Here is a 24,036-nt window from a genome sequence, read left to right on the forward strand (position 1 = left end):
AAACATGCCATACAATTTATTGGAACACGTGTAACATTTTACAGACAATCAAAAATACCCCACAGCTGTTGTATATTACATACAATACACACAGAGGGTAAGTGTATGTGTGTGTGTGTAACATCCATACTACTAATTCTGGATGCCCCCAAAACACCAACCGTGCCGTTACCATGGTTACAAACACCATGGGGGGGGGGGGGGGGGGGGGGTCGTCACTAACTCTCAGCCTCTCGGATCGCAGGGAGCCTTGATGATCCGCTCCCCTTTATATATGAATGACTCTAGGGATGCCTACCCAATTCTCTAAACTTGCACTTGTTCCCTCTCCCTCATCGATTTGAATGTAACGGATTCAGGCAAGAAACACGGTGGAAACGTACCCACTCCTCTCATTGAAAATTAATTCCAACCCATGTTTAGACCCCCTCCAATACTTTCAGAATCCTAAAAGGGAGTACTTGAGGAAGGAGGGAACTATAACCTCTCTCGTCAGGTCCCCCCCTCGGGGCTCCTATAATCTCTCTCGTCAGGTCCCCCCCTCGGGGCTCCTATAATCTCTCTCGTCAGGTCCCCCCCTCGGGGCTCCTATAATCTCTCTCGTCAGGTCCCCCCTCGGGATTCCCGGGTGGCACAACGGTCTAAGTCACTGCATCTCAGGCTAGAGGTTTCACTACAGACCCTGGTTTGAATCCAGGCTGAATCACAACCGGCCGTGGTTGGTAGTCCCATAGACGCTGGGCACACAATTTGGCCCAGCGTAGTCCGGCTTTGGCTGGTGTAGGCCGTCATTGTAAATAAGAATTTGTTCTGAACTGACATGCCTAGTTAAATAAAAGGTTAAAAAAAATCAAATGTCCAGAGGTGGCATGTATCAATCGTTTCAGACTAGGAGTGCTGATCTGGGATCAGATTGTGCTTCAGCCAACATGTCCTGGGCCTGTATTCATAAAGCCTCTCCTAGGAGGAGTGCTGATCAGGGATCAGGTCCCCGTTTGTTTATATCATCTTGTTCATTGTCTGCATTAAAAACAGGCAGACCAATTCTGAGATTTTTTTTCTCCAGTTACTGGTGAAAGATTTGATAAGTAAAAAAAAATATATATACATATATATTATTGCCAAATAGATCAGAATTGGGATGCCTGTGTAAACGCAGGCCATCGTGATCTAAAATACTAACCTGATTCTAGATCAGCACTCCTCCTCGGAGAGGCTTTATGACTACTGGCCCTGATATACGATTCCACATCCGTGCAGTAGTGTGTCTGTGTGAAGATTGCTGTTGGCGCTCTGCCTGACAGGTGACCAGGTCTATTCTCTGATCTCACAGTCAAATCCTTTGGGAGTGAAGTCATTTGAAAAGCAGGGGGGGCGGAGAACATAGGAGCTTACGCAGCTGAGCCCAGCTGTTTAGAATGAAAGACATTCCCAAGGATCTGTATGTCTATGAAGCTCATTTGACGGGGAGACACATGCTGAGACGTGCCGTAATTAGCCGTCTATCGTCTCGCTGATGATCGCCAAGCACAGGCAAGCTTCATTACCTGTCCTGTCAAAAGCCAGAGCCCTTCTGATCACAGGAGATGCGTCTCCAGCGTGTGATTCGCTCCCGGCCTGTGACGTAGGGCGGGGTGATTTACAAACTCTCTCAGTCTCACGTCGCAATTGGATGTTCATCCATGTTTCTCAAAATGTCACAATGTTGAAGTTGTTCCAAACGTTAAAAAACGTTTTAAAAAAAAAGTGTTTAAGCTAGCCATTCACAGTTCGTTCCTAAACCTTAACCATTCAGAGTTAGTGGCTAACCTTAAACATTTAGGCATTAACTCTGAATGGTTAGCTTAAAAAAGGTAAGGGTCAAGGTTTGGGATAGACTTAAAACAAAACATTTATTTAAAAAACAACAACATTATTGCTGGATTAGAACATGCAACCTTTGGAATCAGAGGCGGCCGTTACCTACCTGAAGGTAACCGTGCTCACTGTTGCCCCCTAGTGGTCGGTTCCCACATCATTTCACATCATCCTAGATGTGCTCACTGTTGCCCCCTAGTGGTCGGTTCCCACATCATTTCCCATCATCCTAGATGTGCTCACTGTTGCCCCCTAGTGGTCGGTTCCCACATCATTTCCCATCATCCTAGATGTGCTCACTGTTGCCCCCTAGTGGTCGGTTCCCACATCATTTCCCATCATCCTAGATGTGCTCACTGTTGCCCCCTAGTGGTCGGTTCCCACATCATTTCCCATCATCCTAGATGTGCTCACTGTTGCCCCCTAGTGGTCGGTTCCCACATCATTTCCCATCATCCTAGATGTGCTCACTGTTGCCCCCTAGTGGTCGGTTCCCACATCATTTCCCATCATCCTAGATGTGCTCACTGTTGCCCCCTAGTGGTCGGTTCCCACATCATTTCACATCATCCTAGATGTGCTCACTGTTGCCCCCTAGTGGTCGGTTCCCACATCATTTCCCATCATCCTAGATGTGCTCACTGTTGCCCCCTAGTGGTCGGTTCCCACATCATTTCCCATCATCCTAGATGTGCTCACTGTTGCCCCCTAGTGGTCGGTTCCCACATCATTTCACATCATCCTAGATGTGCTCACTGTTGCCCCCTAGTGGTCGGTTCCCACATCATTTCCCATCATCCTAGATGTGCTCACTGTTGCCCCCTAGTGGTCGGTTCCCACATCATTTCACATCATCCTAGATGTGCTCACTGTTGCCCCCTAGTGGTCGGTTCCCACATCATTTCACATCATCCTAGATGTGCTCACTGTTGCCCCCTAGTGGTCGGTTCCCACATCATTTCCCATCATCCTAGATGTGCTCACTGTTGCCCCCTAGTGGTCGGTTCCCACATCATTTCCCATCATCCTAGATGTGCTCACTGTTGCCCCCTAGTGGTCGGTTCCCACATCATTTCACATCATCCTAGATGTGCTCACTGTTGCCCCCTAGTGGTCGGTTCCCACATCATTTCACATCATCCTAGATGTGCTCACTGTTGCCCCCTAGTGGTCGGTTCCCACATCATTTCCCATCATCCTAGATGTGCTCACTGTTGCCCCCTAGTGGTCGGTTCCCACATCATTTCCCATCATCCTAGATGTGCTCACTGTTGCCCCCTAGTGGTCGGTTCCCACATCATTTCCCAACATCCTCAGACATGGATGGACGTCGAATAATGACTTCTGTCACGGGTGACCAGGCTGTGGTAATACGACCTAAAAATAATACCTAAACATTTTTTTTTTTATGGTTTTCTTTCAAATACACTGTACAAATACAAACAGTCAGCAATAGTCTTATAAATTCTGGTCTTGTGAAATTATAATTACTAAATATAAGCCTTTCACAAGCATAAAACCCACTAATAACTGTATTATTTTATCAAAATAGTTTAAAACTGCTTTTTAGTTTAGTTTTGTTGTTGCAATAATCAATGATCTAGCTTGTAAGTCTATGAAAACATCCTTTTTATTAGAAATGTAACCAGTACCATGCATAATGACTAACTTCTGGTAGCAGGCATTATAGAAAATTAACAACAGGTCTCGTAAACAATCTCTCAAGTACAATCCTACGTGCCAGCTAATCTTTAAACATGTAAAAGTTCATCCAACTTGAAAAAACAAGTTGTTAGTTAACAAGGTAAAACTCAACTGAATTGTTATGAAAACACGCTGGACTGTTGGAACAGCACGCGAGCTTGTCCACACGGTCACGTTGAAAATCGAGTGGCCTACCTTATTTCTCGAGAGTGAGAACGAGTTGCCAATTCCTTATAGAATAGTGCTTTATGCTTATTGCACATTTTAATAAAAATAAAAAATAAAAGACTAAACAGCAAGTAGAACAGTACTTGGCTAAAATGAGCGAAGGTGCACACAGCAGAAGGAGCGACGAAGACAAGACTAAAAAAAAGACAACATGAGAACAAGCTGACAAACGCTCAGACCAAAGAAAATAAAAAATGAAGAAAAAAAATGAAAAAAAAAAAAACCCCAGCAACATTTGATTCTGGCAATACAGGCATTTGGAATATCACACAAAAAAAAACATACAATTGAAATGAACTTGACATAAATCCCCCAGCCCCTAGTGTGTGACGACACAGCACCCATCGCACCCTCTGTGCTCCGGCATGGGCCACTGCCGGAGCACAGAGAGGAGGTACAGGGTACAGCAGCCCTCAGAGAGATGGGGGCCGGAGCACAGAGAGGAGGTACAGGGGCCCTCAGAGAGATGGGGGCCGGAGCACAGAGAGGAGGTACAGGGTACAGCAGCCCTCAGAGAGATGGGGGCCGGAGCACAGAGAGGAAGTACAGGGTACAGCAGCCCTCAGAGAGATGGGGGCCGGAGCACAGAGAGGAGGTACAGGGGCCCTCAGAGAGATGGGGGCCAGAGCACAGAGAGGAGGTACAGGGGCCCTCAGAGAGATGGGGGCCGGAGCACAGAGAGGAGGTACAGGGGCCCTCAGAGAGATGGGGGCCGGAGCACAGAGAGGAGGTACAGGGGCCCTCAGAGAGATGGGGGCCGGAGCACAGAGAGGAGGTACAGGGGCCCTCAGAGAGATGGGGGCCGGAGCACAGAGAGGAGGTACAGGGGCCCTCAGAGAGATGGGGGATCTCCACACTGAAACAGGCCTTTTTCTACACATCTTTCGTCTAGTCTCTCTCTCTGTGTGTATAACCTCAATATGGTTGTTCCTCAGGGGAGGGACCTCTCTCTGTATGTGTGCTCTTAACCGAACTGGTTATCGTTATACACACAGCCCCTGCAGTGCAGCTGCAGTGTCCCGGTGAGTCGGTTCACTTGAGCCATAATAAATATAGAATCTCATTCCTGCTGCTGCAAAACACTGGAGCGTATCAGATCTGTATCTCCTCTCATTGGAAACTACTTCCAACCCATGTTCAGACGCCTCCAATACCTTCAGAATCCCGAGGGGACTGAACAAGTGCAGAGTCCAACTCATGCTTGGCTATTTATCTATCTATCTACACACACACACACACACACACACACAAATTGTTTTTCGATCGTTTGTCTACTCGATATAGAATATATTTTATTGATTCATCCTCGAGCTGTTTGTTTCAGGTCAGTGATACTGTCACTCTCTCTTTGTGTCGTTACAAATATTAAAAAAAAAAAGTATGTTTTTAATCAAAATAGTTGACTCTATTTCTCTTTCCTATCAGTCAGTCAGTCTGCATCATATTCCCTATTCAGGGAGCATTGGGCTCTGGTCTAAAGTAGTACCACTATATAGGGAATATGGTGCCATTGAGATTACACAGACATGTTATTTTGCAGCCAGTCCCTCCCACCCAAAACACCCAACATATAATGTTGAAGAAAGGTTCTGAGAAGGATTCTAGAACGTTCCAGTGGAGGTTCTGAGAAGGATTCTAGAACGTTCCAGAGGAGGTTCTGAGAAGGATTCTAGAACGTTCCCGGAGGAGGTTCTGAGAAGGATTCTAGAACGTTCCAGAGGAGGTTCTGAGAAGGATTCTAGAACGTTCCAGAGGAGGTTCTGAGAAGGATTCTAGAACGTTCCAGAGGAGGTTCTGAGAAGGATTCTAGAACGTTCCAGAGGAGGTTCTGAGAAGGATTCTAGAACGTTCCAGAGGAGGTTCTGAGAAGGATTCTAGAACGTTCCGGAGGAGGTTCTGAGAAGGATTCTAGAATGTTCCGGAGGAGGTTCCAGAGCATTGCTGTAACATCTGATTGTCAAAAAGTGGAGTTATTGGCAACACCATAAATAACACAACCAACTGATTGGCCAGTTAAGACAGAAATAGGTAGTAAAAAAACAAACAGGAAATAAAACAATGCTTTACTGTGAGATCATCGTACAGACAGACAGACAGATGGACGGACAGACGGAGGCTAAAGGAATGTACTTCTTCCAGATATATGACCATAGAATATACACAGGTAGACTGAAAGAGAGAATACTGAAGTTCTACTTTTAAAATAGCATTACTACAACAATACTGCACTATGTAGTGGTGTGACCTTATCCATGGTTACAGTAGTAGAGACCGTGTCATTCCAGACTGAAACACTTAGTAAAGGGAAGATGCTGCACAGTTCACTGACTACATCTCCCAGAGGTCTTTGAGGCTTTTTCAAAACAAAAATGTCCCTGTCATATATGGTCCAGTTCTTGAAGTTCTGTTTCAAAATGGTAGTTTTAGAAATCTGGTTTATAGATTCACAAAAAGGTTCCGTTGATTCCATACTGCTCAGTGTGTGTGTGTGTGTGTGTGTGTGAGATCAGAACTCTTATTGTGAAACATTTCCTGGGCTCCAGGTGACAGGTACCGTCCATTGACACAGAATACTCCACCAGGTAACAGGAACTAAACAGTCAGATCGCTTCATAACCAGGTGAGTCTATTCTCTACGTAGGCAAAGCCGCAGAGTTGAATCTCTAGTGTACACTGTCCATGGTGTCCCATCCCATATAGGGTTTATCCAGGTAGGTACGACTCGTATTACAAAACACACCAATTGTTGCTTTGGATTAAACACTATAGAGTCTTCCAGAAGGACTGGATAAAGGTTAAAATGTCAGAAATATGCCACATTTGATTAATACTTTTTTTTAAATCGTATTTTTTTATTTATTATTATGCTTTTAGATACAAAATGTTAAATATGTCAATAATCCTTCCAGAAAAAGGTCCATTCTATGGATACAATTTCTAGAAAATCCCATAAATTGTGGTTCTTTTTTTGTCCTGGTTTCATCTGGAATCACTCACAGGCTGGTTTATCCAGGTAGGCCCAATCCAGGCTGGTTCATCCAGGTAGGCCCATTCCAGGCTGGTTCATCCAGGTAGGCCCAATCCAGGCTGGTTCATCCAGGTAGGCCCATTCCAGGCTGGTTTATCCAGGTAGGCCCAATCCAGGCTGGTTTATCCAGGTAGGCCCAATCCAGGCTGGTTTATCCAGGTAGGCCCATTCCAGGCTGGTTTATCCAGGTAGGCCCAATCCAGGCTGGTTTATCCAGGTAGGCCCAATCCAGGCTGGTTTATCCAGGTAGGCCCATTCCAGGCTGGTTTATCCAGGTAGGCCCAATCCAGGCTGGTTTATCCAGGTAGGCCCATTCCAGGCTGGTTAATCCAGGTAGGCCCATTCCAGCCTACAGGTATATCGCTGTCCTCTGTCCCAAGTTAGATTTGTCCCAGGTATAGTCAAGACAATAGAGAACCAAGGTAACCCAGACTTACCCCGGTAAGACCTTGTTCTGGTCCTGGTGTGGCCCGGGTCTCAGGACTTGTTGTCCCCAGTAGGGGCTGGTTGTTCCAGTGAAAGGTCTTCGTCCGACAGCCCTGTTTCTACAGCGATCACCAGGGACGCCACAGATGCACTGCTCGTCATGGGCAGGAGTTCACCTAGAGAGAAGGATGAGAGAGGAGAGGGGGGAGATGAGGGAGATGCGAGAGAGAGGGGAGAGAGGGGGAGGGAGGGGGGGGGGGCGAGAGAGAGGGGGGAGAGGAGAGAGAGAGGGGGGAGAGGAGAGAGAGAGGGGGGAGAGGCGAGAGAGAGGGGGGAGAGGCGAGAGAGAGGGGGGGATGCGAGAGAGAGGGGGGATGCGAGAGAGAGGGGTGAGATGAGGGAGAGGGTGCAATTCATAAAGTTGGCACTATGAGTGCAGCACCCCCACCCTTTCTCTCTCACCTGTGTGGGTATCAGTAGTAACAGTAATGGGACTATCCCTCAGAGGGTCTGGGTTGTGGTAGTCTTGTGGTAGCCCCACCCTCCGCATCCCCGGGTCTAGAACCACCGACCCCCCCTCACTGAGGGTCCCGTCACTGGACCCCGCCGACACCACAGCCTCCAGGACCAGGCCCTCCACCCCAACCCCACCCACCATCTCATAGTCCAAGGGCAGGTCATCCAGACAGTCTGCATTTAACTGGAGAGGAGAGAGAGGAAGAGAGAGAGACGGAGAGGAAGAGAGAGAGAGAGAGACAGAGAGGAAGAGAGAGAGAGACAGAGAGGAAGAGAGAGAGAGACGGGGAGGGGGTGAGAGACGGGGAGGGGGTGAGAGACAGGGAGGGGGCGAGAGACAGGGAGGGGGCGAGAGACAGGGAGGGGGTGAGAGACAGAGAGGAAGAGAGAGAGAGACGGAGAGGAAGAGAGAGAGAGAGAGAGAGGAAGAGAGAGAGAGACAGGGAGGAAGAGAGAGAGAGAGAGAGAGAGAGAGGAAGAGAGAGACAGAGAGGAAGAGAGAGAGACAGAGAGGAAGAGAGAGAGAGACAGGGAGGAAGAGAGAGAGAGAGAGAGAGAGAGAGGAAGAGAGAGACAGAGAGGAAGAGAGAGAGACAGAGAGGAAGAGAGAGAGAGACAGAGAGGAAGAGAGAGACGGAGAGGAAGAGAGAGAGAGACAGAGAGGAAGAGAGAGAGAGGAAGAGAGAGAGAGACAGGGAGGAAGAGAGAGAGAGACAGAGAGGAAGAGAGAGAGAGACAGGGAGAGAGAGAGACGGGAAGGAAGAGAGAGAGACGGAGAGGAAGAGAGAGAGACGGAGAGGAAGAGAGATAGAGACGGGAGGAAGAGAGAGAGAGACAGAGAGGAAGAGAGAGAGAGAGAGAGAGGAAGAGAGAGAGAGACAGAGAGGAAGAGAGAGAGAGAGACGGAGAGGAAGAGAGAGAGACGGAGAGGAAGAGAGAGAGACGGAGAGGAAGAGAGATAGAGACGGGAGGAAGAGAGAGAGAGACAGAGAGGAAGAGAGAGAGACAGAGAGGAAGAGAGAGAGAGACAGAGAGGAAGAGAGAGAGAGACAGGGAGAGAGAGAGACGGGAAGGAAGAGAGAGAGAGAGGAAGAGAGAGAGAGACAGGGAGGGGGTGAGAGACGGGGAGGGGGCGAGAGACGGGGAGGGGGCGAGAGACAGGGAGGGGGCGAGAGACAGGGAGGGGGCGAGAGACAGGGAGGGGGCGAGAGACAGGGAGGGGGGCGAGAGACAGGGAGGGGGCGAGAGACAGGGAGGGGGCGAGAGACAGGGAGGGGGCGAGAGACAGGGAGGGGGCGAGAGACAGGGAGGGGGCGAGAGACAGGGAGGGGGCGAGAGACAGGGAGGGGCAGGGAGGGGGTGAGACAGGGAGGGGGCGAGAGACAGGGAGGGGGCGAGAGACAGGGAGGGGGCGAGAGACAGGGAGGGGGCGAGAGACAGGGAGGGGATGACAGACAGGGAGGGGGCGAGAGACAGGGAGGTGGCGAGAGACAGGGAGGGGGCGAGAGACAGGGAGGGGGCGAGAGACAGGGAGGGGCAGGGAGGGGGTGAGAGACAGGGAGGGGGTGAGAGACAGGGAGGGGATGACAGACAGGGAGGGGGCGAGAGACAGGGAGGGGGCGAGAGACAGGGAGGGGGTGAGAGGGGTAGCGAGGAGAGGAAGAGCAGAGAGAGAAACAGTTCAGTATATGTGGGTTCAGTTCAAACATATTCAAATCGTGTTGGTGCGAGGGAGTGAAGTTTAAATTCATTTGAGTCAATTCAATTCTGATGGTGACAAACAGAAGAAGAAAAAAAGCAGCTTTTGATTCGTTTGAATGAGTGACTTTGATTCTGAAATGACTCACAGCGATGCCCAGGGCTTTGAGGATGTCTATCTTACACATGGGACAGGTCCTGTGATCCAACAGCCAGGGGTCCACACAGTTCTTATGGAACAGATGTCTGAGAGGAGATAGAGGTTATAACATGTTTATAAAAAGGTCTATGACAGGTTATAACAGGTCTATAACAATGGGACAGGTCCTGTGATCCAACAGCCAGGGGTCCACACAGTTCTTATGGAACAGATGTCTGAGAGGAGATAGAGGTTATAACATGTTTATAAAAAGGTCTATAACAGGTTATAACAGGTCTATAACAATGGGACAGGTCCTGTGATCCAACAGCCAGGGGTCCACACAGTTCTTATGGAACAGATGTCTGAGAGGAGAAACACAAACATGGCTTTATAAAACAGTTTATAACGGGTCTGTAACATGTTTATAACAGGTGGTTTACAACACGAGTGCTAAGGTAGGTTTACCAGCAGGGTAAAGTGTTTATAACAGTTTCCCAAGTGTTTATAAAAAAGGGTTTACAAATGTGTTATAAAACAGGTGTGATAAAGTGACAAGCCAGTCTCCTTTTAGCCTCGTTTGACACCTGAGTTACTTAACAGAAGGCACATCTCCAGAGGTGTTCCAGGTAGGTCATGACATCACAAGGGGGTGGAGCCTTTCTTCTTTAGTTCTCGATTGTTCCTCAAGCAAGTGGGGAGGCCGATGACATCACAGATTCCCGACGTGAAGTTTGCAGTTGTGTAAAAAGAATTTAATCAATATGTATTTTTTTTACCCTTTATAGTACAGTGTTCCCCAACTGGCGGCCTGCGAGCCAAATTTGGCCCACGTGTGGTTTTATTTGCCCTGCCCCCAAGTAAAAAAAAATAAATTCAAAAAAACATTTGTATTTATTTTTTGAGGACATAAGACTGTAAAAAAACACCAGGAAATCAACTCTAAGTGATTTGTGATTGAAGAAATTTGTTCCAACGCACAATAGAAAGACATGATCTTATACAAAAGTATAATTATGTTTTAATAATAATTATGTTTTAGTAAAACATATCTGTTTCGGGGCTTCTTGCGGTCAATTTGCAGTCTACAAATTATGTTCTGGACCCCGACCATCCGCTCAAGAGAGAAAGAAGAAAAAGTTTGACCGCAAGAATCCACCAAAACAAGAATCCACCAAAACAAGAATCCACCAAAACAAGAATCCACCAAAACAGATGTTTTTAGTAAAACATAATTATTTCAAACCTTACTTACTTTTGTATACGATCATGTCTTTCTATTGTGCGTTGGAACAAATTTCTTCAATCAAAAATCACTTGGAGCTGATTTCCAGGTGTTTTTACAGTCTTATGTCTCTGAATGCAGTTTGGGGGAAGTCGCTAACTAGCGTTGTATAGTTTGGGGGAAGTCGCTAACTAGCGTTGTGCAGTTTGGGGGAAGTCGCTAACTAGCGTTGTGCAGTTTGGGGGAAGTCGCTAACTAGCGTTGTGTAGTTTGGGGGAAGTCGCTAACTAGCGTTGTGTAGTTTGGGGGAAGTCGCTAACTAGCGTTGTGCAGTTTGGGGGAAGTCGCTAACTAGCGTTGTGCAGTTTGGGGGAAGTCGCTAACTAGCGTTGTGTAGTTTGGGGGAAGTCGCTAACTAGCGTTGTGTAGTTTGGGGGAAGTCGCTAACTAGCGTTGTGCAGTTTGGGGGAAGTCGCTAACTAGCGTTGTGCAGTTTGGGGGAAGTCGCTAACTAACTAGGTTCGATTCCAGGCTGTATCACAGCGGTCTAAGGCACTGCATGTCAGTGCTAGAGGCATCACTACAGACCCTGGTTCGATTCCAGGCTGCATCACAACCGGCCGTGATTAGGAGTCCCATAGGGAGGCGCACACCATTGGCCCAGCGTCGTCTGGCGTTGGCCCGGGGTAGGACGTCATTGTAAATAAGAATTTGTTCTTAACTGACTTGCCTAGTTAAATAAAGGTTACATTTAAAAAAAAAAATGTTTAAAAAAATATTGGTATCTCAAAACTACCTCAACTTCCTTCATACTGGACACAGACCTAAAAGTGGTATCCAACAGTTCAATAAGTAGAATAAAAGGCCTCATTACCCTTTAAGTGTTTCTAACGGTCTTATTTACCTGCAGGGTAGAATCCTGACCACATCGTTCGGCTTGTAGCCCTCGATACACACAGCACAGTTATCAAAATCTGACTCCGTTTCCCCGTCTCCTTTCCTGATGGTCCTGACCTGCAGTTTATTAATGGCCTTCTTAGCTGCATCTCCCAGACGCCTCTGGAGAGAGGGGAGAGAGGGGAGAGAGAGAGGAGAGGGGGGGCGGGGAAACGAGAGAGAGGGGGAGAGAGAGGGGGGCGGGGAAACGAGAGAGAGGGGGAGAGAGAGAGGAGAGGGGGGGCGGGGAAACGAGAGAGAGAGGGGGAGAGAGAGGGGGGCGGGGAAACGAGAGAGAGGGGGAGAGAGAGAGGAGAGGGGGGGCGGGGAAACGAGAGAGAGGGGGAGAGAGGGGCAGGGAAACGAGAGAGAGGGGGGGGTGGGGAAACGAGAGAGAGGGGGGGGGAGAGGGGGGCGGGGAAACGAGAGAGAGAGGAGAGGGGGGGCGGGGAAACGAGAGAGAGAGGGGGTGGGGAAACGAGAGAGAGAGAGAGAGGAGAGGGGGGGGAAACGAGAGAGAGGGGGAGAGAGAGGGGGGCGGGGAAACGAGAGAGAGGGGGAGAGAGAGGGGGGCGGGGAAACGAGAGAGAGAGGAGAGGGGGGGCGGGGAAACGAGAGAGAGAGGGGGCGGGGAAACGAGAGAGAGAGAGAGGAGAGGGGGGGGGAAACGAGAGAGAGGGGGAGAGAGATGGGGGCGGGGAAACGAGAGAGAGGGGGGGGGCGGGGAAACGAGAGAGAGGGGGGGGCGGGGAAACGAGAGAGAGGGGGTGGGCGGGGAAACGAGAGAGGGGGGGGCGGGGAAACGAGAGAGAGGGGGAGAGAGAGGGGGGCGGGGAAACGAGAGAGAGGGGGGGGCGGGGAAACGAGAGAGAGAGGAGAGGGGGGGCGGGGAAACGAGAGAGAGAGGAGAGGGGGGGCGGGGAAACGAGAGAGCGGGGGGGGCGGGGAAACGAGAGAGAGGGGGAGAGAGAGGGGGGCGGGGCAGGGAGAGAGAGGGGGGGGAAACGAGAGAGAGGGGGGGGCGGGGAAACGAGAGAGAGGGGGGTGGGGAAACGAGAGAGAGGGGGGGGGGCGGGGAAACGAGAGAGAGGGGGGGCGGGGAAACGAGAGAGATAGGAGAGGGGGGGCGGGGAAACGAGAGAGAGAGAGAGGGGGGGGGCGGGGGGGGGCGGGGAAACGAGAGGGGGGGGGCGGGGAAATGAGAGAGAGGTGGGCGGGGAAACGAGAGAGAGAGAGAGGAGAGGGGGGGACGGGGAAACGAGAGAGAGGGGGGGGGCGGGGAAACGAGAGAGAGGGGGGCGGGGAAACGAGAGAGAGGGGGGGGCGGGGAAACGAGAGAGAGGGGGAGAGAGAGGGGGGCGGGGAAACGAGAGAGATAGGAGAGGGGGGGCGGGGAAACGAGAGAGAGAGGGGGCGGGGAAACGAGAGAGAGAGAGAGGAGAGGGGGGGGCGGGGAAACGAGAGGGGGGGGCGGGGAAACGAGAGAGAGGGGGGCGGGGAAACGAGAGAGAGAGAGGGTCTGATCACTTATGTAAATGTCTATATTTATTTTATAAATTTGCAAAAATGTTTTGTCATTATGGGGTATTGTGATGTCATTATGGGGTATTGTGATGTCATTATGGGGTATTGTGATGTCATTATGGGGTATTGTGATGTCATTATGGGGTATTGTGTGTAGATTGATGAGGGGAGGCAAAAACATTTAATACATTTTAGAATCAGGCTGTAATGTGTGTAGGGCTGTGACGGCCATGGAATTTAGGATTTGGGGATTATTTCGCTGTCTCCATAATAACCGTTCAAATAGCAAACACACACATTTCTCCTCTCCTCCACTCTTGACTGCATACTGCTGCCATAATACTACATTTCATTTAATACAATGCCTGTTCTATTTACCAGTCATATAACCAGGGTTACAGGTTCCCAGCCTGTTCTATTTACCAGTCATATTACCAGGGTTACAGGTTCCCAGCCTGGTCTATTTACCAGTCATATTACCAGGGTTACAGGTTCCCAGCCTGTTCTATTTAACAGTCATATTACCAGGGTTACAGGTTCCCAGTCTATTTACCAGTCATATTACCAGGGTTACAGGATCCCAGCCTGTTCTATTTACCAGTCATATTACCAGGGTTACAGGTTCCCAGCCTGTTCTATTTACCAGTCATATTACCAGGGTTACAGGTTCCCAGCCTGTTCTATTTACCAGTCATATTACCAGGGTTACAGGTTCCCAGCCTGGTCTATTTACCAGTCATATTACCAGGGTTAGAGGTCCCCAGCCTGGTCTATTTACCAGTCATATTACCAGGGTTAGAGGTCCCCAGCCTGGTCTATTTACCAGTCATATTACCAGGGTTACAGGTTCCCAGCCTGGTCTATTTACCAGTCATATTACCAGGGTTACAGGTTCCCAGCCTGGTCTATTTACCAGTCATATTACCAGGGTTACAGGTTCCCAGCCTATTTACCAGTCATATTACCAGGGTTACAGGTTCCCAGCCTGGTCTATTTACCAGTCATATTACCAGGGTTACAGGTTCCCAGTCTATTTACCAGTCATATTACCAGGGTTACAGGTTCCCAGCCTGGTCTATTTACCAGTCATATTACCAGGGTTACAGGTTCCCAGTCTATTTACCAGTCATATTACCAGGGTTAGAGGTTCCCAGCCTGTTCTATTTACCAGTCATATTACCAGGGTTAGAGGTTCCCAGCCTGGTCTATTTACCAGTCATATTACCAGGGTTACAGGTTCCCAGCCTGTTCTATTTACCAGTCATATTACCAGGGTTACAGGTTCCCAGTCTATTTACCAGTCATATTACCAGGGTTAGAGGTTCCCAGCCTGTTCTATTTACCAGTCATATTACCAGGGTTAGAGGTTCCCAGCCTGGTCTATTTACCAGTCATATTACCAGGGTTAGAGGTTCCCAGCCTGTTCTATTTACCAGTCATATTACCAGGGTTAGAGGTTCCCAGCCTGGTCTATTTACCAGTCATATTACCAGGGTTACAGGTTCCCAGCCTGTTCTATTTACCAGTCATATTACCAGGGTTACAGGTTCCCAGTCTATTTACCAGTCATATTACCAGGGTTAGAGGTTCCCAGCCTGGTCTATTTACCAGTCATATTACCAGGGTTACAGGTTCCCAGCCTGTTCTATTTACCAGTCATATTACCAGGGTTACAGGTTCCCAGTCTATTTACCAGTCATATTACCAGGGTTAGAGGTTCCCAGCCTGTTCTATTTACCAGTCATATTACCAGGGTTAGAGGTTCCCAGCCTGGTCTATTTACCAGTCATATTACCAGGGTTAGAGGTTCCCAGCCTGTTCTATTTACCAGTCATATTACCAGGGTTAGAGGTTCCCAGCCTGGTCTATTTACCAGTCATATTACCAGGGTTACAGGTTCCCAGCCCTGTGTGTACCTGGCTGGTTCTAGGGTAATTGTACCAGCCCTGTGTGTACCTGGCTGGTTCTAGGGTAATTGTACCAGCCCTGTGTGTACCTGGCTGGTTCTAGGGTAATTGTACCAGCCCTGTGTGTACCTGGCTGGTTGTAGGGTAATTGTACCAGCCCTGTGTGTACCTGGCTGGTTCTAGGGTAATTGTACCAGCCCTGTGTGTACCTGGTAGCGGTCTCGTGCGTTGACGTATCTGAACCTCTGTATGTAGTAGAAGACGAGCCAGGCCAGAGAGATGATCATCAGGATGATGAAGGAGATGGAGACGAACACCACCGACGTCCTGCTCACGTACTTCTGGAGGTTACGCGTTCCTATGGTGATGTGCATGGTTACCGTGACGTTCCGCTCTAGCAGAGCAGCGACCTCGCGACCTTTAGGCTCGGGGATCATGATGGCGACCACATCACCCATACCTGAGAAGGAGGGAGGGGAGATTTTAGGACAGGAATAGAAATAAAACAGACTCTCTGTGTGTGTGTGTGTGTGTGTGTGTGTGTGTCTTCACTGCTCAGCAGAAGAAGCCTTGTGACTGTCTGGTCTGGGACCTGACTCGTCTCCTGTGGCAGAATTTAGAACCTCCACGTAGATTCTAAGAACACTGGGACTGTAAACAGAACTCCTGAGTGTTCCATCCTAACATAAACCTCATTAGTCTCTCTAAATGGCGTGAAGAAGGAGTGCGACAGGGCCATTTGTGAAATTCCTGACTCCACCACGGAACGTCAAGAACGCAGAGAGGAATGTTCCAGGTGTATTCATGGGGCCTGGACTACCCAACACTTATCATCACTGAACACACACACACTTATTGATCCCCAGACCAGATAGAGAACACAGTCTGATAATAGACACAAACAGCAAGGCATACACACACACACACACACACACACACACACACACACACATACACCATGGCCAGTTTATTAGGTAAACCAGCCCGTTCACGAAAATGGTTCGCTCCTACAGACAGTAAGTCACGTGGCCGTGGCTTGCTATATACAGCAGGCAGACAGGCATCCAGGCATTCAGTTACTGTTTGATTGAACGTTAGAAAACTAGTGACCTAAGAGACTTTGAGCGATGTATGATCGTTGGTGTCATGCACGCCGAATGCAGTATCTCAGAAACGGGCCGGCCACTTGGTGTTTTCACGCACGACAGTGTCTAGGGTTTACCGAGAAGGGCGCGACAAACAAAAAAAACGTACAGTGTCTTGGGTTTACCGAGAAGGGCGCGACAAACAAAACACACACAGTGTCTAGGGTTTACCGAGAAGGGCGCGACAAACAAAAAAAACGTACAGTGTCTTGGGTTTACCGAGAAGGGCGCGACAAACAAAACACACATACAGTCAGCGGCTGTCCTGTGAAAACAGCTCGTTGATGTAAGAGGTCGAAGGAGAATGGTGCAAGCTAACAGGCGGAGCCACAAACAGACAACGGCGCAGTACAACAGTGGTGCAGAACGGCATCTCAGGACACCTCGATCCTCGTCACGGATTGGCTATTGCAGCAGACGACCACACCGGGTTCCACTCCTCTCAGTTAAAGAAAGAAGAGGCTCCACGGCCACATCCTGCCTGGTGTCAACGGTACAGGCGGGTGGCGGAGGTGTAATAATGTTTCCCTGGTACACGTTAAGTCCCTGTGTGTGTGTGAGTGTGTGTGATGGACATGCATACATACACTAGACATTGCATTCTGAAAGTATTCAGACCCCTGGACTTTTTCCACATTTTGTTAGGTTACAACCTTATTCTAAAATTTATTAAAATATGTTTTACTCATCAATCTACACACAATACGCCATAATAAGGACAAAGCAAAAACAGGTTAAGAAATTTTTGCAAATTTATTTTTAAAAAATTAAGAAATGGAAATCTCACATTTACATAAGTATTCAGACCCTTTACTCAAAACTTTGTTTGAAGCACCTTTGGCAGCGATTACAGCCTCGAGTTTTCTTGGGTATGAAGCTACAAGCTTGGCACACCTGTATTTGGGGAGTTTCTCCTATTGTTCTCTGTAGACCCTGGTATTAACAGGGTAGAGGTTAGAATGTTACCTCATCAGAATAGTGTCAAGTCTCTCCTCCTCTTTACCAATAGCAAGCAGGCAGAATGCCAATCACTATTTAAGTTCAGCCTATGAGCACGGCACACTGAGGACATTCCGGAACGCTCGCTGATTAACCTATGGGCTCAATTATGCAATAATCACTCCCCTTTCTGTCAACCAATGGGCATAAATCTAGGGGAGTTATTTATGTCAACTCATCCCACGTCTGTCACTTTATGTTTTTCTGCAACAGTCTTCCAATGACCTTTCACCTTCCCACCACCGGCATAATAACCTGAAAGCCCGTCATCAACATCTGTCTCTGAGGAGCATTCCTCGGAGACGAGACCGAACACAAACTATTCAATAAACATCCAGATTGTATTATTTCGTCTGCTGTCATTCGGTTAAGACTGTACTACTCGATTGAACTGCGTGGTAGGGTCTCTCTACTCCCTGCAGACACACTGCATTCTACACTCCCTGCAGTGACACACAGCATTCTCTACTCCCTGTATCACACAGCATTCTATACTCCCTGCAGTGACACAGCATTCTATACTCCCTGCAGTGACACACAGCATTCTATACTCCCTGCAGTGACACACTGCATTCTATACTCCCTGCAGTGACACACAGCATTCTATACTCCCTGCAGTGACACACTGCATTCTATACTCCCTGCAGTGACACACAGCATTCTATACTCCCTGCAGTGACACACTGCATTCTATATTCCCTGCAGTGACACACAGCATTCTATACTCCCTGGAGTGACACACTGCATTCTATACTCCCTGCAGTGACACACAGCATTCTATACTCCCTGCAGTGACAGACACACAGCATTCTATACTCCCTGCAGTGACACACAGCATTCTCTACTCCCTGCAGTGACACACAGCATTCTCTACTCCCTGCAGTGACACACTGCATTCTATACTCCCTGCAGACACACAGCATTCTCTACTCCCTGCAGTGACACACTGCATTCTCTACTCCCTGCAGTGACACACTGCATTCTATACTCCCTGCAGTGACACACAGCATTCTACACTCCCTGCAGTGACACACAGCATTCTATACTCCCTGCAGTGACACACAGCATTCTATACTCCCTGCAGTGACACACTGCATTCTATACTCCCTGCAGTGACAGACACACAGCATTCTATACTCCCTGCAGTGACACACAGCATTCTATACTCCCTGCAGTGACACACAGCATTCTATACTCCCTGCAGTGACACACAGCATTCTATACTCCCTGCAGTGACAGACACACAGCATTCTATACTCCCTGCAGTGACAGACACACAGCATTCTATACTCCCTGCAGTGAAACACAGCATTCTATACTCCCTGCAGTGACACACAGCATTCTCTACTCCCTGCAGTGACACACAGCATTCTCTACTCCCTGCAGTGACACACTGCATTCTATACTCCCTGCAGACACACAGCATTCTCTACTCCCTGCAGTGACACACTGCATTCTCTACTCCCTGCAGTGACACACTGCATTCTATACTCCCTGCAGTGACACACAGCATTCTATACTCCCTGCAGTGACACACAGCATTCTATACTCCCTGCAGTGACACACAGCATTCTATACTCCCTGCAGTGACACACTGCATTCTATACTCCCTGCAGTGACACACTGCATTCTATACTCCCTGCAGACACACAGCATTCTCTACTCCCTGCAGTGAAACACTGCATTCTATACTACCTGCAGACACACAGCATTCTCTACTCCCTGCAGTGACACACTGCATTCTATACTCCCTGCAGTGACACACAGCATTCTATACTCCCTGCAGTGACACACAGCATTCTACACTCCCTGCAGTGACAGACACACAGCATTCTATACTCCCTGCAGTGACAGACACACAGCATTCTATACTCCCTGCAGTGACAGACACACAGCATTCTATACTCCCTGCAGTGACACACAGCATTCTATACCCCCTGCAGTGACACACAGCATTCTATACTCCCTGCAGTGACAGACACACAGCATTCTATACTCCCTGCAGTGACACACAGCATTCTATACTCCCTGCAGTGACACACAGCATTCTATACCCCCTGCAGTGACACACAGCATTCTATACTCCCTGCAGTGACAGACAGCATTCTATACCCCCTGCAGTGAACACACACAGCATTCTATACCCCCTGCAGTGACACACACAGCATTCTATACCCCCTGCAGTGACAGACACACTGCATTCTATACCCCCTGCAGTGACAGACACACTGCATTCTATACCCCCTGCAGTGACACACACAGCATTCTATACCCCCTGCAGTGACACACACAGCATTCTATACCCCCTGCAGTGACACACACAGCATTCTATACCCCCTGCAGTGACACACAGCATTCTATACCCCCTGCAGTGACACACACAGCATTCTATACCCCCTGCAGTGACAGACACACAGCATTCTATACTCCCTGCAGTGACAGACACACAGCATTCTATACTCCCTGCAGTGACAGACACACAGCATTCTATACCCCCTGCAGTGACAGACACACAGCATTCTATACACCCTGCAGTGACACAAAGCATTCTACACTCCCTGCAGTGACAGACACACAGCATTCTACACACCCTGCAGTGACACACAGCATTCTATACCCCCTGCAGTGACAGACACACTGCATTCTACACTCCCTGCAGTGACAGACACACTGCATTCTACACTCCCTGCAGTGACACACAGCATTCTACACTCCCTGCAGTGACACACAGCATTCTACACTCCCTGCAGTGACACACAGCATTCTACACTCCCTGCAGTGACACACACAGCATTCTATACTCCCTGCAGTGACACACAGCATTCTATACCCCTGCAGTGACACATAGCATTCTATACCCCCTGCAGTGACAGACACACAGCATTCTATACCCCCTGCAGTGACAGACACACAGCATTCTATACCCCCTGCAGTGAGAGACACACTGCATTCTATACCCCCTGCAGTGACAGACACACAGCATTCTATACTCCCTGCAGTGACAGACACACAGCATTCTATACTCCCTGCAGTGACAGACACACAGCATTCTATACTCCCTGCAGTGACAGACACACAGCATTCTATACTCCCTGCAGTGACACACAGCATTCTACACTCCCTGCAGTGACACACAGAATTCTATACTCCCTGCAGTGACAGACACACAGCATTCTATACTCCCTGCAGTGACACACAGCATTCTATACCCCTGCAGTGACAGACACACTGCATTCTATACCCCTGCAGTGACAGACACACTGCATTCTTTACCCCCTGCAGTGACAGACACACTGCATTCTATACCCCCTGCAGTGACAGACACACTGCATTCTATACCCCCTGCAGTGACAGACACACTGCATTCTATACCCCCTGCAGTGACAGACACACTGCATTCTATACCCCCTGCAGTGACAGACACACTGCATTCTATACCCCCTGCAGTGACAGACACACTGCATTCTATACCCCCTGCAGTGACAGACACACTGCATTCTATACCCCCTGCAGTGACAGACACACAGCATTCTATACCCCCTGCAGTGACAGACACACAGCATTCTATACCCCCTGCAGTGACAGACACACTGCATTCTATACCCCCTGCAGTGACAGACACACTGCATTCTATACCCCCTGCAGTGACAGACACACAGCATTCTATACCCCCTGCAGTGACAGACACACAGCATTCTATACCCCCTGCAGTGACACACACAGCATTCTATACCCCCTGCAGTGACAGACCCACTGCATTCTATACCCCCTGCAGTGACAGACCCACTGCATTCTATACCCCCTGCAGTGACAGACACACTGCATTCTATACTCCCTGCAGTGACAGACACACTGCATTCTATACCCCCTGCAGTGACAGACACACTGCATTCTATACCCCCTGCAGTGACAGACACACTGCATTCTATACTCCCTGCAGTGACACACAGCATTCTATACTCCCTGCAGTGACACACAGCATTCTATACTCCCTGCAGTGACACACATGCTGTGTGTCTGTCTGTAGAGAGTAGAGGATGCTGTGTGTCTGTCTGTAGAGACTAGAGGATGCTGTGTGTCTGTCTGTAGAGAGTAGAGGATGCTGTGTGTCTGTCTGTAGAGAGTAGAGGATGCTGTGTGTCTGTCTGTAGAGAGTAGAGGATGCTGTGTGTCTGTCTGTAGAGAGGAGAGGATGCTGTGTGTCTGTAGAGAGTAGAGGATGCTGTGTGTCTGTCTGTAGAGACTAGAGGATGCTGTGTGTCTGTCTGTAGAGAGTAGAGGATGCTGTGTGTCTGTCTGTAGAGAGTAGAGGATGCTGTGTGTCTGTCTGTAGAGAGTAGAGGATGCTGTGTGTCTGTCTGTAGAGAGGAGAGGATGCTGTGTGTCTGTAGAGAGTAGAGGATGCTGTGTGTCTGTCTGTAGAGAGTAGAGGATGCTGTGTGTCGGTCTGTAGAGAGTAGAGGATGCTGTGTGTCTGTCTGTAGAGAGTAGAGGATGCTGTGTGTCTGTAGAGAGTAGGGGATGCTGTGTGTCTGTAGAGAGGAGAGGATGCTGTGTTTCTGTAGAGAGTAGAGGATGCTGTGTGTCTGTAGAGAGTAGAGGATGCTGTGTGTCTGTCTGTAGAGAGGAGAGGATGCTGTGTGTCTGTCTGTAGAGAGGAGAGGATGCTGTGTGTCTGTCTGTAGAGAGTAGAGGATGCTGTGTGTCTGTCTGTAGAGAGTAGAGGATGCTGTGTGTCTGTAGAGAGTAGAGGATGCTGTGTGTCTGTAGAGAGTAGAGGATGCTGTGTGTCTGTAGAGAGTAGAGGATGCTGTGTGTCTGTAGAGAGTAGATGATGCTGTGCGTCTGTAGAGAGGAGAGGATGCTGTGTGTCTGTAGAGAGTAGAGGATGCTCTGTGTCTGTAGAGAGTAGAGGATGCTGTGTGTCTGTAGAGAGTAGAGGATGCTGTGTGTCTGTCTGTAGAGAGTAGAGGATGCTGTGTGTCGGTCTGTAGAGAGTAGAGGATGCTGTGTGTCTGTCTGTAGAGAGTAGAGGATGCTGTGTGTCTGTAGAGAGTAGGGGATGCTGTGTGTCTGTAGAGAGGAGAGGATGCTGTGTTTCTGTAGAGAGTAGAGGATGCTGTGTGTCTGTAGAGAGTAGAGGATGCTGTGTGTCTGTCTGTAGAGAGGAGAGGATGCTGTGTGTCTGTCTGTAGAGAGTAGAGGATGCTGTGTGTCTGTCTGTAGAGAGTAGAGGATGCTGTGTGTCTGTAGAGAGTAGAGGATGCTGTGTGTCTGTAGAGAGTAGAGGATGCTGTGTGTCTGTAGAGAGTAGAGGATGCTGTGTGTCTGTAGAGAGTAGATGATGCTGTGCGTCTGTAGAGAGGAGAGGATGCTGTGTGTCTGTAGAGAGTAGAGGATGCTCTGTGTCTGTAGAGAGTAGAGGATGCTGTGTGTCTGTAGAGAGTAGAGGATGCTGTGTGTGTGTGTGTGTGTGTGTGTGTGTGTGTGTGTGTGTGTGTGTGTGTGTGTGTGTGTGTGTGTGTGTGTGTCCGTCCACTGGCACAGTAAGTTGAAACGTAAATGTATTTAACTTCTGGCTTTCCGTAGACTCAATAGAATTGAAAGTAACTGTAGTGTATGAAACCAACACCTGAATCAAGGATCTGCTATTGTTCTGATTTCCAGATTATACTAAGTTCGTGATTGTCTGGGTCCTGATTCTAAAATGGTTTTGACATAATTATACACAGCTAGTTACACACAAGACAAGACGAGACATAACACCCACGCCCTGGATGATCGCAGTAAACAAGTCATTGATCTATGCATAACAACCCGTTAAATCATATGACGGTCTGGCCGACCGACGGGACAATACCTGAATGTGGCATTGTGATTGTATCGTTGGAGTTGCTCGATCCAACGTTGAATATAACGATGGCCGATGCGTTTTGACTCGATGCATTTCGTATTTTATCTTTAAATGTGCAGTTTCCCCTGGCAATCAGAGCTATCCACGCACTGTCTTGGACCGGAACAGTGAACCGGGTACCGGGATCACAGGCTTGTCTATCCTGGGTGAGAGAAGGAAGTACAACGATTCCTTTCGCTTCGCGTTTCAGCGAATGTTCCCCGTATCGCCCGTATTCTGCTTTCTCCGTCCGGACTTCAGACGTGACCGGGTCTATGTAGGTGATATTAACGAAAGCGGTGTACCATTCCTCTCTCTCGGCCACGGTAAAGTCCAAACACAGGAGGTGAACGAAACAAAACGACAGGAGCCATGTAGACAGGGCTAAACTGCGGCAGGCCTGGATCAGCGACATGACTATCTGGGTTTATGATTATATATATATATATATATATATATATATATATATATGTCTCTCTGTGTCTCTCTGTCTGTCCGGTAAAATGTTCTGTGGTACCGTCCACACCTAAAAGTAGATCCTGTTAGTAAACGGGTCCATAAGGAGTGGGTTGTTTTCCATCCTCCCCCCGGTCTCTCTGTGTAAACACAACAACACCTCCTCTACTAGATAATGTAGGGTTGAAGACATCCGACAAAAACCAAAAGACTAATAGTTTGTTCCCAGCTACCGCGACGAAACGGTACCGAGCTACCTTGAGACCCCAGTTGACCCTCTGCAGAGACGTTATAAAGTTTTGTTTTGGTTATAAACGGTAACGGGTCCACGAAGTGTTTCTCTGTTCCTTTTTTT

The 24,036-nt window shown here is 48.7% G+C and overlaps 1 protein-coding gene across 1 annotated transcript; it reads right to left on the reverse strand.

Annotated features, from left to right (window-relative positions):
- Positions 1-24,036, reverse strand: rnf150b (ring finger protein 150b). Its single transcript, XM_045711381.2, has 6 exons — positions 23,193-24,036; positions 15,398-15,648; positions 11,726-11,880; positions 9,607-9,703; positions 7,706-7,943; positions 1-7,419 (listed from the first exon to the last, which is right to left on the reverse strand). The coding sequence occupies exons 1-6, from the start codon at positions 23,638-23,640 to the stop codon at positions 7,295-7,297; spliced, it is 1,314 nt and encodes a 437-aa protein (XP_045567337.1). The 5' UTR covers positions 23,641-24,036; the 3' UTR covers positions 1-7,294.

Source organism: Salmo salar, chromosome 18, assembly GCF_965601325.2.
Source record: "Salmo salar chromosome 18, fSalSal1, whole genome shotgun sequence".
Taxonomy (NCBI): Eukaryota; Metazoa; Chordata; class Actinopteri; order Salmoniformes; family Salmonidae; genus Salmo; species Salmo salar.

Excerpts from the sequence above, each read along its gene's own strand:
- rnf150b (XM_045711381.2), bottom strand. The coding sequence starts at position 23,640 with ATGTCGCTGATCCAGGCCTGCCGCAGTTTAGCCCTGTCTACATGGCTC. Across the intron at positions 9,704-11,725 it reads GTCAGGATTCTACCCTGCAG|ACATCTGTTCCATAAGAACT; the intron begins GTAAATAAGACC and ends ATCTCCTCTCAG. Across the intron at positions 7,944-9,606 it reads TCAAAGCCCTGGGCATCGCT|TTAAATGCAGACTGTCTGGA; the intron begins GTGAGTCATTTC and ends TCTCCTCTCCAG.